We start from the raw sequence: 16,552 nt of genomic DNA on the forward strand, positions 1-16,552 counted from the left end.
AGTCCAGTCCCCTGGGACATTCTAGGGTAAAAGTGCTCAGAGCATTAGTCCAGACTTGCATTTTTAAAAATTATAGTTCTTCCTGAAATAATGAAGATGGTTTTTAAATATATTCAGCTTAGTTTAGGAGGATGACTGCTGAATCAGCTAGAAAAGTGACAACTAAGTTTATGAGCAATGAGTATACAATTACCAATTCTCTTCCCCTTACTCTTTTAGCAGCTCATAAAAAGTGCTGGACTAAGGAGATCACCCTAAGTACAGGAGAAAGCCTCTCCCTTAGTATAGATAATGTGTGCTCCTCCTCAGACTTGATGGCAGGGGTATATAGAATATAAAGCAAACAATGTAGTAAAACCTATTAAATACAATAAATCAGTATATAACTACAAAAGAAAAATTTAATATTTTTGAATGAGATGGAAACCTGGACTGAGCGAAAAATTATATATGGTCTTAAATTACAATATCACAGTGAATTGCCTCCTAGACAACCCTGATCTATCTAACCTCCTAGGGAGAGATTTACCACAGTGCCTCCCGATGTATTTGGAAGGAAGGCTGCGCTGGATTTACATTTTTTGCCATGCCCTGCCTGTCGTAGAATTACACAATTACCATTGACCTTTCAGAAGGGTCAATTTATTGAGAGCTGTTGCAGACAGGACAAGTTGGAAGGTGTTACCAAGTAACCACGGTCCTAGTGTGATTGGTTGGCTGGATTGCAGGTGACATGAACCAACACTGAGCAAGGTAATTAGGGGACGTGTACATACTTCTGCAGACAGGACTCTGTGGCTGGCAGGTAGCAGTAAAGACCAGGTCAAGTGTCAGTAACAATACCTACTGGTTACCAGTGGTACAACCTGTACATTTTCTAGGAAAGCAGAAAGCAACAGTCTGTGACCTCATGCCAAACAAGTCAGTGACCCAAAGTACATAAAAGAATCGTCTAAAGCAGCCATTGTGAGGACCACGGGCCACATCCTTCCCGCTGATTATTTTTAATTGGTCCGCGTATCCGGCCATCACAATTGTATCCCCTGTGACCCATATCGTGGCAGGCGGTCACGAGGGGATAGTAGAGCCAGCGAAAGCACTGGAGCCAGGGACTGTGCAGTAGCAGGGCTGTTTGTTCAGTGGCAGAGCAGGGAGTAATATATTCCCTGTTCTGCCACTATGGACAGAATGGCTCCCAGCGACAGCAATGCATTGACGGCACTGCACTGGTCTCCTCACTGCAGCGCCGCAGGCAGCCGAACCAGATTACCTTTTTTTGCTAAATGAGAGGACAAACTGGCACAAAAATGAGAGGACATTATAAGGGAGGCACTATAAATGGGGGCATTAAAAAGTGGTCATAAAGAGAGGAAGCAGTATAAATGGTGGCACAGTATATGGGAGGCATAAGGAGAGGGGGCACTATATATGGGGGCATAAGGAAAGGGGGCAGTAACGAAAGGGTATTTGGTAGAACTAACCACTTTAGTGCAACCCTGAAAAACCTTTCCACTTTCTCATGTGGTCCCATGGGAAAATTAATTGCCCACCTCTGATCTAAAGTGTGGGTGAAAAAGATTTTTGTTATGGAATGGTCAAGTCAGAGTCCTGACCTTAACCACATTGAGATGCTGTAATATGTCACATAACGAGTGATGTCCACAAAGTGTCCAGGGAAAATATATCTAAAGACGTAAGGATTTCAGTAGTAGCAAAGATGTGAAGCCTCTGAGCCCCGGTACGGTCTACGCTCACTAAACCTGAGCTGTCAGAGGCCTTCTACAATCTTGCTTCCTTCTATTATTGCGGAGAGGTCTCGAATGTGACTGTGATCCTGCAAGACCTATTAATTTGAATGTAGAGCAATCACAGTTCAAAATAAGACACATAATAGGCATCATAAGCCAAAGTACGGTATACCGATTTCTGATAGATGTTGGCGGTCCTAAAAGACATCTAAAAGTGGATATTAACCTTCATATTTCGCAATGTCCTTAAATATGTGCACTCTGTAGGGTAATCTTGTATTGAAAATACACACGTCTGCTTCCTTTCTTAACTTGCAGAATTTGATTTGCATCTTTACCAGGGATTAGACAGATCTGGGTCTTTTGTCGTATTGATGAGAGTTCTCTTTTATGTTACAATCTAAGATCTCCAAATGACATGAGAGTGCGGAGAATACGAGGGGTGGGGAGGATGGGGGTAAACCGCCCTTTCAGGTCTCTCGTAGATTCCCATCTTGACCTTCCTTTCAGTTCTTGATGTCTCATTTCATCAGGAGTGTAAGATTTGTCCTTTTGGGATTCTCTCTTCTTAAATCCAATCTGGGATGACAGGAGAATCTATAATTGAGAGCCATTTAATGAGGATCCTTCCATTGTGTTGCATTAATATGAAGGAAGCTCTACCTCTAATTACCTTGTATCAAATTACTTTTTCTATCTTGCTGTTCTAAAATGTCTTTAATTGATCTTCACTGCCCACCAGGTCTCCGGGGGTCTCTGGAACGGCTACAGCTAGAATATGTCGATATTGTATTTGCGAATCGTATGGATGCCAATAGCCCAATGGAAGGTACATTCAACTTTCTTCTGCCTCTTCCCCTTCCTTTTGTTTTCGATGTTTTTTTCGTTAGTTGTTGAGTCGTACTTGATTTTCATGTATACTCTTAGATTTAGACTTGAAGCCGCTATAAAGCCTGAGATACATTGGGTGAATGTTGAAATATATCAGTCTTATTGTAAATTTAATAAGAATTCCAAAAATATCCACTCGTTACTAACACTCTTCACTGTAAGGACTCTGAGTATTATCTATGCAAATGAATGTGAGTAATCCAGTCTCTGGAGAATTTAAGGTCTCATTTACGCACCAGTAGCTGTACCGTGCTATATCACATAGACATCAATAAGACAGAATGAAAGACAATATCCGAAGATCAATTAAGTGCTTGATCTGCATTGACATCTGAGATATTTGTAGGCTATATAATGTTTACATAAATTTTCCTTTCCATTATATACATTGCAGTATTTATGAGGCTATTATACACAGTCCCTTGACCCAGGACCTATGGAAAATGTGCAGGTTGCAGTGGACGCTTCCCATATATCTTCGATCAATAATACTGTCTCTATAGGAGGAGCGTAGTAGTGTAAACGTCATGGATTTACAATGTTGTACCACAAATCAATCACCTGCCTGTGATGGATATATGATACAGAAATACATCTCCAGCCTTCATCTCATTAGTGAAGCAGTTCATTCGATTTAGCTTGAACACAAGCAACCATAGTCATCCAATAGTCCTCCAATTTGTAACCATATGTATAGCCGTCTAGATTCTTGCCTTGGAAGTTCTGGTGGATGTCCACATTATTGAATATCTGGTATATTCACCAACAACAGTGTGGAAGGGGTGTCCTAAATTTCTCTTTAAAGGGGTTTTCCCACAAATGAAGTTAGTCCCTCATTGATAAGACCCCCACAGATCACGAGAACGAGGGGTCCCAGTTACCTCAGTTGGACCCCTTGTAACTCCCGGAGATTAATGGAGCAGAGACCTCACCGACCAGCAAGTTAGGTTCATGGGAAAACCCCTTTAAATGTCTCATGAGAAAATCCTTGTTAGTGGTTTTTGGCAGTGGTGTATTCTCCACTCTGCACTGGGAGCACGTATCTGGTCGATTTTGATGGGATTGACCAACCATTCAGTGTATAAATGTTCTAGGGAAGGTTGGACATGTTCTTCATCCTTTTAAGTGGGTCTTGCAGTGGCTTATTTTCTCCATACTAAGAACATGTATGGTTGATTTTGACGGGACTGACCAACCCATCAAGACTGTAAGGGGTGTCCCGACTCTCTGTATAAATGTCATGGAGGAGTCAGACATGTTTAGTTTGCCCTTTTCGTGGTCTCAGGCAGTTTATTCTCTTCTTCATAACAACATTTCTGCTTGGACAAGACTGTGGGGCACATTTACTTACCCGGTCCAGTCGCGATCCAGAGGCGCGTTATCCGACGCTAATTCGGGTCTGCCGGGATTCACTAAGGTCCGTGCCCCCGATATCCAGCAGGTGTCGCTGCTGCGCTGAGGTCCGCCGGAGTTCACCTTCTTCGTCCCAGTGCATTTAAGTGCAGATCTTGCAACAAAATCCGATCGCATGCGCCAAAATCCCTGGGTACTTCAGGGCAAATCGGAAATTGCCGGGAAACCCGACGAAAGTGCGCGATTCGGACCCTTAGTAAATGAGCCCCTGTATGTGTTTGGAGGTTGGGTAATGTATATAAAAACATTGCCCCTATGCTACGTTTTCCCATTCATTTCAAAAGAAATAGGCACTTTGTGCTTATAGGAATATTTTTGGAGATATAGTCAGTAATATATGATTTGTAGAGTATTATACACAAGTGATGAAGTTACGGCTAGTAATCATAGCATTTTAACTCATCCATAAATTGTAACCTGTAGCACTTGTTCCCTACAATTACAGTTGTTGTAGGCGTTTCTCTGGATGAGTTAGTTTTATGATTGTTGATTTTTTTGGCTGTACGTTCAGTGACGTCATGAGGTCGATAATCCTTGGCAGCTGTCAGCAGACTGTAGACAAAACCTTTTTATTTTATTGATTTCAGATATAAGTCTCTCTGTAGTAGAGAGTGAATTAATTAAGAATTAAGAGCCGTGACAAAACAAGCCGTCATGTGACCTGCTGTAGACATCGCTGGACAGTCCAGCTTTGGGTCCATTGACTTATGTCGCGCTCTTCATTCTGAAGCATCAATTTTCATCTGTGGGCATCATACAGGACATGGCTTTACGAGAATAAAGAAAATGGACTTTCCTAGTCTCAGCAAGTCACATTCTATAGGCATTATACATGAGAAAGAAAAAATGTCATCTTAAATGTCAACGCATAAATTCACATTACCTCCTGGTTCAATAAACAACTAGAATGGAGCAGCAATTGCACATGAGCCCTGGTTCATATATGGTTCCCTTGTACCTTTAGGTTTCATATCAGCCACTCAGATTGTATTAAGGATACTTAATATTCTGATTGATATGGAGTCCAACTAAACATAGACTAAGAAGCCATATATCCCAAGCTCTTGCTAACGTGCAGACATTGGTGGCGATTCATCTTCCTTTACCAAAAGGATAAATTGACTTCTTAAAGCAAAAATGTCAGGGCGATTTGGGACACTAAATCTATCACATGTGCACACGTCCCTATCCCTTATCCACGGCATATTTTTTCCCCCATTGAGTTAAAATGGGTCCATTAGCATCCGTCACGCGGATGAACAGACCACCAAGCCTCATACTTTAGTAATTTAGTTTGGTATTCAGTAATTTCCAAATTAGGCTACATTCACACTACAGTATGGGGGGCGTATATACGGCCGACGTATATGCGGCCGATATACGTCCTCCATACACTTCTATGGGCTCACGGCCCTGTACATATATCTTTCCCCGTATTACGGCGCCGTGCGCCATTACTTCCTATGGAGAGGGGCGGGGGTGAGCTGCGCTCACCTCCTCCTCCTCTCCCCGCGCTGCCGTGTGCCCGCCGTGCTACGGTGCGACGGGCTCACGGCAGTGGGAATGTAGCCTAAGAGTGTAAATGAATATGGAAATATCTACATTGTACTGTGCAATTTCACTACTGAAATGGTGTGTAAACAGTAATTAACACAATTAAAGCTAAAATATATATAAAAAGAAAATAAAAGTCAAAAACTAAACAAAATACCTGTACTAATGTCAGAAGTCAGGGGTAGTGGACCCACTGGACCACCGCGGATGATGACATAAGCCGATACCCAGGAGAGGAGTCTAAGTGGCACCCAGTTTTCACCTGAGCCACCAGGTCGCTCCACAGGTGCAACTTTGCCCGCGGTGCATGCAAAGAAGAGCAACAGAGTTTTGAGGCAAAGAATCGGGGTCACGACGGGAAACCAGTCTAAACGAACAAGGCAAGGGACATAACTTTTTCAATGGCATTAGAGCACAAAGATCGGGCGGGGAATGTGGGAAGAGGCTGGATATTTTGTAATTTAGCAGCTGGCCAACTCCAAATAGCGGCGCTCTGGACCATTAAATCGGCGTAAGCCAGCACGCGTGCGTCCTAGGAGATAGAGACGCATGAGTCAGACCACTGGAGCCATCGCAGGAGCTCGCTCAGGTGAGTCACTCTGCTGCGGAGGTACTGGGGAACATAGAGGGGGATGGGTCGCAGGAGCACCTATGACAGCTTATCAACCATTTATAGCGCTATTAAATATTTTCAATATACTCATGGGAATAAGGGCGCACGTTTCCCTGTATATACCAGCCATATAACAGCTCCTGTGTTTGCAAAGATACCGAAATCTTATCGCTTCAGGAATCAACATACCAGGGTGGAAAAGAACTGTGATAGATTTTATATTATAAGTGTGGATAAATTAAAAGGTAATCCACCATCAAGAAAAGCAGTGGATAGGTTTGAATGTATGTATAGTGAATATATGTAATTATTGTGTTGTGTGGGGTATTTGGACGTCTCAGGCCATAGCATGGCGGACATACGTCCTCTCCATAGTCATACATGGCGTCATAATATGGGGAAAGATAGGACATGTGGGTACTAGTTGGTACCGTACCACTCCATGTGCCCATTGCAAGCCTATGGGGGACGTATATATGGAGGACGTATATATGGGGCCACTAGCTTACGGCCGTATATACATCCCCCAACGGACATGTGAATGTAGCCTAAGACTGCTGGATTATCAGGATTTCTATGTTGCTTCTTAAATGAACATAGAAATCCTGTAGTAGCGTTTTCCTCACCTTTTCTGCCTCTGTAGTGCCACCTGACAAAGCCTGCTTCTGTCTGCACCCATCTCTATAGACATCTGGCTATCTCTCACTGCTCCCCTGTCTAAATTTGGCAAAATACTGCCTCCTGAGCTTCCCCCCCCCCCCCCTATAAGTTGATGATGACCTCAGCAATCTGCAGCCGCTCTGCGTCTTGCTTACAACGTGCGGGTCCCCCTACAGGTTGACAAGGAAACTGCAGCCTAAAAATAGACGCGTCTATATTTACTTCATTATATCTGCAGGAATTTAAAGATTACTAGCGAGGAAGTGAGAGGGAAGGAAACAGTCAGAGATGATATCAAACTGAAGCATCTGACAGGTTCGGAGTATCTTCAGTTTATGTACAGAGTCTGCTTACAGATTGTGATGGATCTATATATAAATGTGGGTATGATGTAGTACAATCTGCCCTCTCCCTGCATATATTGTGAGATATTTCAGAGTCATGGATTTAGAGAGGTTGGCGTCACATTTTCAGCTCATTTACTGTAAAAGTTAACCAGTTGTTCTCTTCTTCTCTGTGCAGAGATTGTAAGGGCCATGACCTTTGTGATTAACCAGGGGATGGCGATGTACTGGGGCACTTCCCGCTGGAGCGCAATGGAAATCATGGTGAGATACATAATCCTTCCTCTAAGAATCAATCTGCGTTGCAGAAAACCTGGTTATGGGTCTTGTCCTGGGTCAACGATTTTCCCTATATAATTGGTCATCTCTATTCAGCTCTTTGAAAAAAAAAAAAGCAGATACCGCTTTTCCCCCGAAAATAAGACTGTGTCTTACATAATTTATTTTGTGGGGGTGGCATACTGCAGCAAAGACCGATTGCTATCACCCTAGGTCGGTGCCGAACGTCATCGAGGGCGGTGATCGGTTGTCATGACAGCCTTTGGTCTTTGTCAGGCCCAAGGCTGCATGGTTACTGCAGATTCGTTACAATAAGCCAGTGGCTCATTGTAACGTATACTGTGCAGAAATGCCATATACTGCGATACAGAAGTATTGCGTTATATCGTAGGAACGATCTGACCATCTAGGGTTAATGTACCCTAGAGGGTCTAAGAAATAGTAGAAAAAAAAGAAAAAAAAAGTTTATAAAATGTAAAAAATTTATAAAATATAAAAAATTCAAATCACCCCCCTTTCCCTAGAATTGATATAAAATATAATAAATAGTAAAAATCACAAACACATTAGGTATCGCCGCATCCCCAAATGCCCGATCTATCAAAATATAAAAACGGTTATGGCCAGTGGTGACTTACGGAACTGCAAATGGCACCCAAATGTCCAAAACGCGACTTTTACACCTTTTTACAGGACATAAAAAATGGAATCAAAAAGTGATCAAAATGTCGCACAGTCCTTAAAATGATAGCAATTAAAACGTTGGCTAATTTTGCAAAAAAAGACCCCTCGCACACAGCTCTGTACCCCAAAGTATGAAAAAGTTATTAGCGTCAGAAGATGGCAAAATTTTTTTGTATTTGCGTACACATTTATTTAAATTTTGAAAATGTATTAAAACGCAATAAAACCTATAAATTTGGTTTTACCGTGATCGTACCGAAACGAAAGAATAAAGCTGAGGTGTTATTTGGAGCACAGAGTGAAAGTCGTAAAAACTAAACCCACAAGAAGACACATGCACTTTTTAAAAAAAAAATTCCAAGTTTGGAATTTTTTTCCTGCTTTCCAGTACATGGCATGGAATAATAAATAATATCACTGGAAAGTAAAAATTTGTCACGCACAAAATAAGCCCTCACACAGCTCTGTACACATAGTGCAAAAACGGCCAAAATCAACCAAAATCTCCCTTCTTTTACCGGTACTTTTTAAACTTTTTTCTCTGGCCGGAAGTTATGGATATTTGGAGGTGGAGAGCGAGAAATGAGCGGAAAAACCCTGCATCCTTAAGGGGTTAGAGTCCATCATGTCCACTTTTATAACTCTCCAAACCCGAATTTCTTGTGACTCCATTTCTATTAGAATCATTGGCCCCGATATATCATGTATAGAACCAGCACATTCCTTCAATGGGGACTTCTTGTTCAGGTAGCTGCTCCGTAGGGCAACCATTATTGATTTTATCCCATGAAGTCTTCACGCTAGGTCTTATCTTCAGGGAATGCGTTGGATTTCTAAGGTTGAAAAAATATTGCACTAGGTCTTATTTTCAGGTAAACAGGGTAGAAGAATCAAAATTTTCAAAGTATGTAGGTGTTCAAACGTCACGTTGGCACCTACCATGTTAAATGGGAGTTGTGTAATACAAAGAGTATTCTGTAGACTTACAAAAACGTTTGGCATGTTTTGATTTTGTTTACGTCTCAAAATGTTGGAATGGCCCACCAGAAGAAGATTCTCTGATGGGACCTGGTACTAGCTGCTGGAGATGGAGCAGAGGACAACTCAATTCGAAGGCTTCTAGGGTTGTTCTATTTTCTCCGGTGAGGCCTGACCATTGCTTTTATTTTTGTTTTTCTAGGAGGCCTATTCCGTGGCTCGACAGTTTAATCTGATCCCTCCTGTGTGTGAGCAAGCCGAGTATCACCTCTTCCAGCGTGAAAAAGTAGAGACCCAACTCCCCGAACTGTATCACAAGATTGGTGAGTGAACAATTCAAGACATTTTCGTAAAAAGACTTTTCCAATTAATAGAACATGGTCTGTCTTGTGCCAAGCCCAACGATCTCCATTCAATTGTTGCACCCACCAGGTGTTGGATCTATGACCTGGTCTCCTTTGGCATGCGGCCTGATCACTGGGAAATATGCTAACACCATCCCTGAAAAATCTAGAGCTTCCATAAAGGTAAGACTGTGAGATTGAAAATGATGGTTGAAAAAAACTAAGGCTCAACGTTACTCATAAATATTTTAGTCAATATTCATATTTTCAATAAATCTACGTAAAGGATGCACAATCTTGGAACGTCCTTTGAGGTAGAGATGGTTCATGGATAAAAAAATGTGAATTGGGGAAAATTCCAATCATGTCCAACTTCTTCCTGAACAATTAAAATTTGTTTTCCAGGGCCTATCTTTAGGTAAAACAACTCTTGGTAGGAACAAAGGTGCCTAATGTTGCAATAGTGATTCTTTATGGTAGCTCTTTACATTGACTATCAGAAGTTGGACTTGAACGATGAACCTTCCTCTAGTATCTTGATGCCATCTGTGTTTGCAGGGATATCATTGGTTGAAAGAAAAAGCGGTGAGTGATGAAGGGAAAAAACAGCACATAAAGGTGAAAGATCTGCATCCCATTGCTGAGCGCCTCCACTGCACTGTCACCCAGCTGGCTATAGGTAAGAGAAGACTGCACACCTTATATCATATAGACTTTAAGTAGTAGTTTGGTCAGTTCATGGAGATATGGAAAATTACACTTGACAAAAATATAAGTGCCAGGCTTTAGCCCCCCCCCCCTCCTATTTTTCAAGCGCTGCATCTATTTCATAGGTGTACCTTAGGCTGGACACATTAAAAGGCCTTGGCAAGTTTTGAGGGAGCGTGCAATAGACATGCGGACTACAGGAATGTCTACCGGAGCTGTTGCCCTTTAAAAGGGTTGTCAGATATTAATAAAGACTAAACTGGGGAGGTGGGAACTGAGAAAAAAATAAAAAATAAACAAAAACCTATATTTACCTCCCTCTGCGTTCCGGTGTCCAGCACCACCATGTGTCGCTGCCATGCCCGTTTGTTTGCAGCGGCACAGCAAACAAGCGCTGACAATGCTGGCCGCCTGGCATGGCCACCTGTCCTCTGTACCAGTGCTATAGCAAGTGCTGGCACAAGAGGCAGGTGGGCGTACCAGGTTGCTGGAAGTTGTTGGAGCCTAGGCGCCATGCCTCTGTTTGCGGACAAGCGAGGCAAGTAGTGGTTTACTTTTGTCACAAAAGTTTTTATTAATATTGGACAACCCCTTTAAGTCAATGTTCATTTCTTTACCATCTCCAAAAAGGTAGTAAGAAAATTATTCAGTACATCTAACCGGCCTCACAACTGCTGACCATGTCTAACCACGCCAGCCCAGGACCTCCACTATCATCTGTGACAAACCACCTGAACAGCTGCTTGGTTATACAGAGATTTTTTTTGGTTATGCAAACCAAAAGGTCAAAAACCATCTCAAGGAAACAAATCTGCATACTCATCGTCCTCATTGGGGTCTCCACCTGACTGCAGTTGCAATGGTGTCTGTTGCAGAGGTGTTCTGTTCAAGGATGAATTTCATCTTTCACTGTACAAGGAAGAAAAGCCGACTCCATGTTCTGAATGCAGTGGCCCACGGTGGCAGTGGGATTACGCAGGCTTATACCATACACACGTGCATTTTATTGATGGCTTTTTGAATGCACAAAAATGATGAGATCATGAGGGCCATTATTGTGTCATTCTTCTACAACCAACACCTCACGTTGCCGCGTTAATATGTATGGCCCCATGTTGCAATGATGTGTACATAATTCCTCAAGGCTGAAAACTTCCCAGTTCTTGGCCCGCATGTTAACCAGAAAAGTCACCCATGGAGCATGACTGGGATGCTCTGGATCGTCATATACGACAGCTTGTTCCGGTTTCTGCTAATAACCAGCAACTTCACAGCCATTGAAGGGGAGTGGACCACCATGACATAGGCCAAACATAATGAACTTCTGTGAAATAATCATGTGTCTACTCAGCAGGTTGATAATCTATCCACCTCACAGGCGTGGCTTACCTCGAAAAAGGAGAAGGGTTCACCAAGACAGGGTTTTGACAAATTTGTGAACAATATTTTGTTTTGTCCTTAGAAAAAGTTTTTGCTCATGAAAATTGGAAGCAAAAACAACTTATATTTTTGTTAAGTGTAATTCTGCTTTTATGGGATGAGGTATAAAAGAGAATCAGGTTTACATTGGATAATGACAGAAGGAATCTGTACGTCAAACAACTTCTTTCTGCATAAATATACTTTCTCTTTATAGTAATTTCATGTTTTCTTCTTGCAGCTTGGTGTCTTCGCAGTGAGGGAGTCAGTTCTGTACTTCTGGGTGTCTCCAACTGTGACCAGCTTATTGAGAATTTGGGATCTATCCAGGTAAGACTGGATGCTTATAGGCCTTCTTCGACTAGCATTAAATGTTAGCTGTCCGTACCAACGCAATTTGCATTATTGTTGTCAGTACATCCTTTGTTTTTTATGTCTTCATTAAAGGAAACCTACCACTTGTAGTGGCAGGTTTCTGATGGAAATACCGGGCACCAGCTCAGGGTGAGGTCAGGGTGAGGTCAGGGTGAGCTGGTGCCGGAGCTTATTTTCGTTAGTGTTTTAAACCGCGGTATAAAACACTTTTTAAACTTTATAGCCGGCGCAGGGAGGTACGCGCTCGGCGCTTACCATGCGCGCGGCTACATAGGAAGTGAATGAGAGCCGCGTGCACGGTAAGCGCCGAGCGCGTACCTGCCTGCGCCGGCTATAAAGTTTAAAAAGTGTTTTAAACCGCGATACCGCGGTTTAAAACACTAACGAAAATAAGCTCCGGCACCAGCTCACCCTGTGCTGGTGCCCGGTATTTCCATCAGAAACCTGCCACTACAAGTGGTAGGTTTCCTTTAAGGATGTGCCAAAAACACCAAATACATTTGCTCTTCCATCACTTACATACAGGATGTGGGAATAAAACTTTTTGTTAGTAGTTTCTGTTGATCCAGGGAGTAATTATGACCACCATATTAGGGGTCGGGAAGGATTTTCTCTCTGCTTTGGACCAATTGGCATCAGCCTTGCAGGGTGTTTGCCTTCTTCTGGATCAACAAAGTATAATAAGTTGGAACTGATGTCTTTTTCTAACCTTTTTTTTTTACAACATGTTCATAGAGGTTGTGATTGTACAATCAATCATTTGTACAATCATCCCAGATAACAAGGCCTTAACACTGAGTGAGATAAATAAAGTGCATAAATATTTGGACTGAGACATCTATCGAATTTTGGTTCTGTACTTTACCACAATGTTCAGACTTTCAACATTGAAGCAGTGAACTGAATGATTGCATTAAAATGTGACTGTCTAAAGTTTAGTCTTTATCAAGTGAAATGCGGCTCAATTCGGTTTAGATAAGGTGACTGGCTTGACCATTGAAGAATGTTCCACCTCTTTGCTTTATTAAACTCCTGGGTTGTTTTGGATTTACGTTTCTGGTCGTTCTCTATCCGTATTACGCAGCTTGTCTGGATTTGAGCGCACATTACATCTCTTAATTCCTCAGAAGTCGTCTGGCTGCTTCTGTCCTTTGTTACATCATCAATAAATTGACCGAGTGTCATTGGTGGCCCCATGCATGCCCAAGCCATCACAATACCTCCTCTGCTTGCATACGCACGATGTGGTATGATTTGGGCAACGAGCTGTACCATGCTTTTCCCATACTTTTTTTCATTCCATCTGTCCAAATAATGTTATTTGTATTCTTGAGGCTAATGAGTGGCTTGCACCGTGCAGTGAACCTTCTGTATTTACTTTTATGCAGTGTTCTTTTTATGGTAGATTTAGATATTGATACATTGCCTATATCCTGGAGTGTTGTTTCCTTGGTTGTAAAGGGGTCTCTTTACACGATGGAAATTATTCTGCGATCATCTACCATTGATGTCATCCGTGGGTGTCCAGGTCTTTTTGCATTGATGAGTTCACCAGTGCTTCCGTTCTTTATCACGATGTACCAAACTGGGATTTTGCCCAATTTCTCAGATGGGTTTTTTCTATTTTTACAGATTGTTTGATAACGTTTTATTCACAGAAAAATCTTTCAAATTTGAGACCGAATGTCAAATAAATTTGAGGCTTTTTATCAGGGCAGCATGTTGGTTCAGTGGTTAGCACTTCTGCCTTGAAGCGCAGGAGTCCTAGGTTCAAGTCACACCCAGGGTCAACATCTGCAAAGAGTTTGTATGTTCTCTCCATGTTTGCATGGGTGTCCTCCGATTTCCTCCCACACTCCAAAACATACTGGTAGGTTATTTAGAGCCCCATGGGTATAGGGACCAATTTGGCAAAGCTTTGTGCAGTGCTGCATAATCTGTGTGCGCTAAATAAAGGATTATTATAGTATATATTATGTGCTCGAAATTGCCATAATGAAGAAATTGCCTAACCAGGGTAGCACATGTCAAGGAGCTGAAACTCCTAAACCCTTATCCAATCTTAATGTAGATATCCTCAACGAAAGATGGAAAGCCTGGACTATATATTCATGGATATTATCTAACTATAACTGAAATATGTTCTAACAGGTAAAAAAAAACCCTAAATTTGTGTGAGTGTCCAAATATTTATGGACCTATTCTTCAACTATAAACAAGAGCTAAATAATGATGCGGGTTATTTCTGATGTGACTGAATGCTATTTTTAGCAGACACTACAAGGGATGTTTCATAAATGAATGAATTATTTTGCATTAATACAGTTTATAAATATCTAACACTTTACCATTTTTCCACCTCCAGGTTCTCTCACAGATAACACCTCAGATCATAACGGAGATCGACCAGATTCTTGGCAACAAACCAAACCTTAAGAAAGATTCCCGAGCGTGAGAGCCTCCTCTCCGTATTCTGGAACCCTCTAAGAATCCTCAACGATTGAGGGCATAGGACATATGAAATTATGCTCGCCTGGTGCATGGTCCCCCACTCTGGCAGTGCTGAGAGAGCGGGAGGAGTACATTTAGCCAGCAATAACGAGAGGAAAATCAGCTGCCTGCTTAGTACTATGAGGTTAAACACATGCATTACTTCATGTCACCCTGCAAGGGGAGGGCCAGACAATTAAAGACTTCATTTGAATAAGGGAGAATGATCACACGCATGGAAATGACTTAAAGCAGGACAGTCTCATGGCTATCATATTCCTTAGCCTTCATTTATTGTTAGAATCATAGATCCATTCTGTCTGTGTCATCCTGCAGGAGGAGGGGCAGACTCATGGCTCCTCCTTTTGTCCGTTTCACCCTGCAGGAGGAGGGGCAGACTCATGGCTCCTCCTTTTGTCTGTTTCACCCTGCAGGAGGAGGGGCAGACTCATGGCTCCTCTTTTTGTCTGTTTCACCCTGCAGGAGGAGGGGCAGACTCATGGCTCCTCCTTTTGTCTGTTTCACCCCGCAGGAGGAGGGGCAGACTCATGACTCCTCCTTTCCTCTGCATCATCCTACAAGAAGAGGAGGTGGCTCAGAGTTCCCTTGTGTCTGAAAAACCCACAGGAGGAGGAGCCGATTAATAGCTCCTCCTCTCTGTATATCGCTGCAATAGGAGGGGTAGACCCAAAGTTCCTCCTATCTGTATCCCCCTGCAGGAGGTGGAGACAACTCATAGTGCCCTTCTTACTGCATCACTTGGGGGTCAGACTTATATCTCGTCTTTAGCAGAGTAGGGCAGATAAACTCAGAGCTCCTTTTGCTCTGTGCCATGGGGTCACCCGGTAGGGGCAGGCTCATGTTGCAGAAAAAGTAGCAATTCCTTCCAAATACAGTCCATCCATTTTGAGATATGCAATACAATATCCTGTCTGCCATGAGAGGACAAGGGAGATCACTTTGACTTATCCTGGTCATGAAACATTGCGATAGATGATTGGTCAGTCATAAATGATGCAATGATGATAGCATTCATCTCATTTCATTGCCATTTAGTTGTGTGCCCGGGGCATGCTACATCAGGCATTGCAACACCAGACAATCAGCTATGTCTATCAATTGACCCCTTTGCATCCACATAAGTGATGCTAACACACAGTGACCCCCTTCTAAGGCCTCATTCAGATGGGCACATATTTATGTTATCATGGGATAGATGATGATGTTATTTTGCTTTAATAGAATTGCAGACGAGACAAGGGCTTGTAGCCTTCATGCAAAATGTCATACTATTGCAGCCGACTGAATGAAGTGTACCCTCGTCCCCAAGCACACTGGCAGGGTCCATCTCTATTATCACATTCGTAGGATGCTGCTCTTGTAGACTGACTCTCACTTGCATGCTGTAGCCGCAGGCATTTGGCATGAAATGCAAGCAAAAAAAAAAAAAAGGAGATAAAACCAAACTTGATAGTATTTCTATAAGTGATTTATCGTGACAGGTGCACAATGAAATCCTCCGATAAGAAGTCGGGTGTAAATACCAGTTTGTAAATCTTTGTATTCAAGCAGTATTATGGGGCTTTTGTGGGGGTCGAGAAAAACTGTTCAAAGCTCTATTCCTCTAACTTAGAGGATGTGACAAACTCTCACAGGAGTTATTCTGCAAAAAAAAAAAAAAAATATATAAAAAGTAGATGTAATACACTACTTGAAACACAAGATGGCAGCCGAGATAACCAAACAAATTACATAAAAGTAATATTTCAGAGACGTAGCATGCCACGCCGAACTCAGGGCTGGATAGAACACTTCTCCTTCAAGTTTATTCAATCAAATATGATACATTTTAGCGATTTGCAGGTTGTAAAGAGACACTTATGATGTATCTAACTCCGTTCATGGGTGTCTCTGTAACACAAATATTTATCATATCTATCAGTATGAGAAATGCCCTTTTCAGGGACTCCCCCTGACTTTTGAGGGACTCTCACTGGTTTATACAAAGGATTTTAAGGAGAGAAGGCGATACATAAACTGAAGTAGCCAAAC

General features: G+C 42.2%; 1 protein-coding gene across 4 annotated transcripts in view; it reads left to right on the top strand.

Annotated features, from left to right (window-relative positions):
• KCNAB3 (potassium voltage-gated channel subfamily A regulatory beta subunit 3) overlaps positions 1–16,193 on the top strand; it is an 82,520-nt gene extending 66,327 nt beyond the window's left edge. For all 4 annotated transcript variants that reach the window (XM_072149914.1, XM_072149915.1, XM_072149916.1 and 1 more), the window contains 7 exons: positions 2,491–2,577; positions 7,402–7,487; positions 9,367–9,487; positions 9,597–9,691; positions 10,067–10,187; positions 11,877–11,965; positions 14,376–16,193. In XM_072149914.1, the coding sequence (XP_072006015.1) occupies positions 2,491–2,577; positions 7,402–7,487; positions 9,367–9,487; positions 9,597–9,691; positions 10,067–10,187; positions 11,877–11,965; positions 14,376–14,465 (689 nt within the window). In that variant the 3' untranslated portion in view covers positions 14,466–16,193. The remainder of the gene's footprint in view (positions 1–2,490; positions 2,578–7,401; positions 7,488–9,366; positions 9,488–9,596; positions 9,692–10,066; positions 10,188–11,876; positions 11,966–14,375) is intronic.
• Positions 16,194–16,552: the final 359 nt, after the last annotated feature.

The sequence above is a fragment of the Engystomops pustulosus genome, chromosome 4 (assembly GCF_040894005.1).
Source record: "Engystomops pustulosus chromosome 4, aEngPut4.maternal, whole genome shotgun sequence".
In the NCBI taxonomy this organism is placed as follows: domain Eukaryota; kingdom Metazoa; phylum Chordata; class Amphibia; order Anura; family Leptodactylidae; genus Engystomops; species Engystomops pustulosus.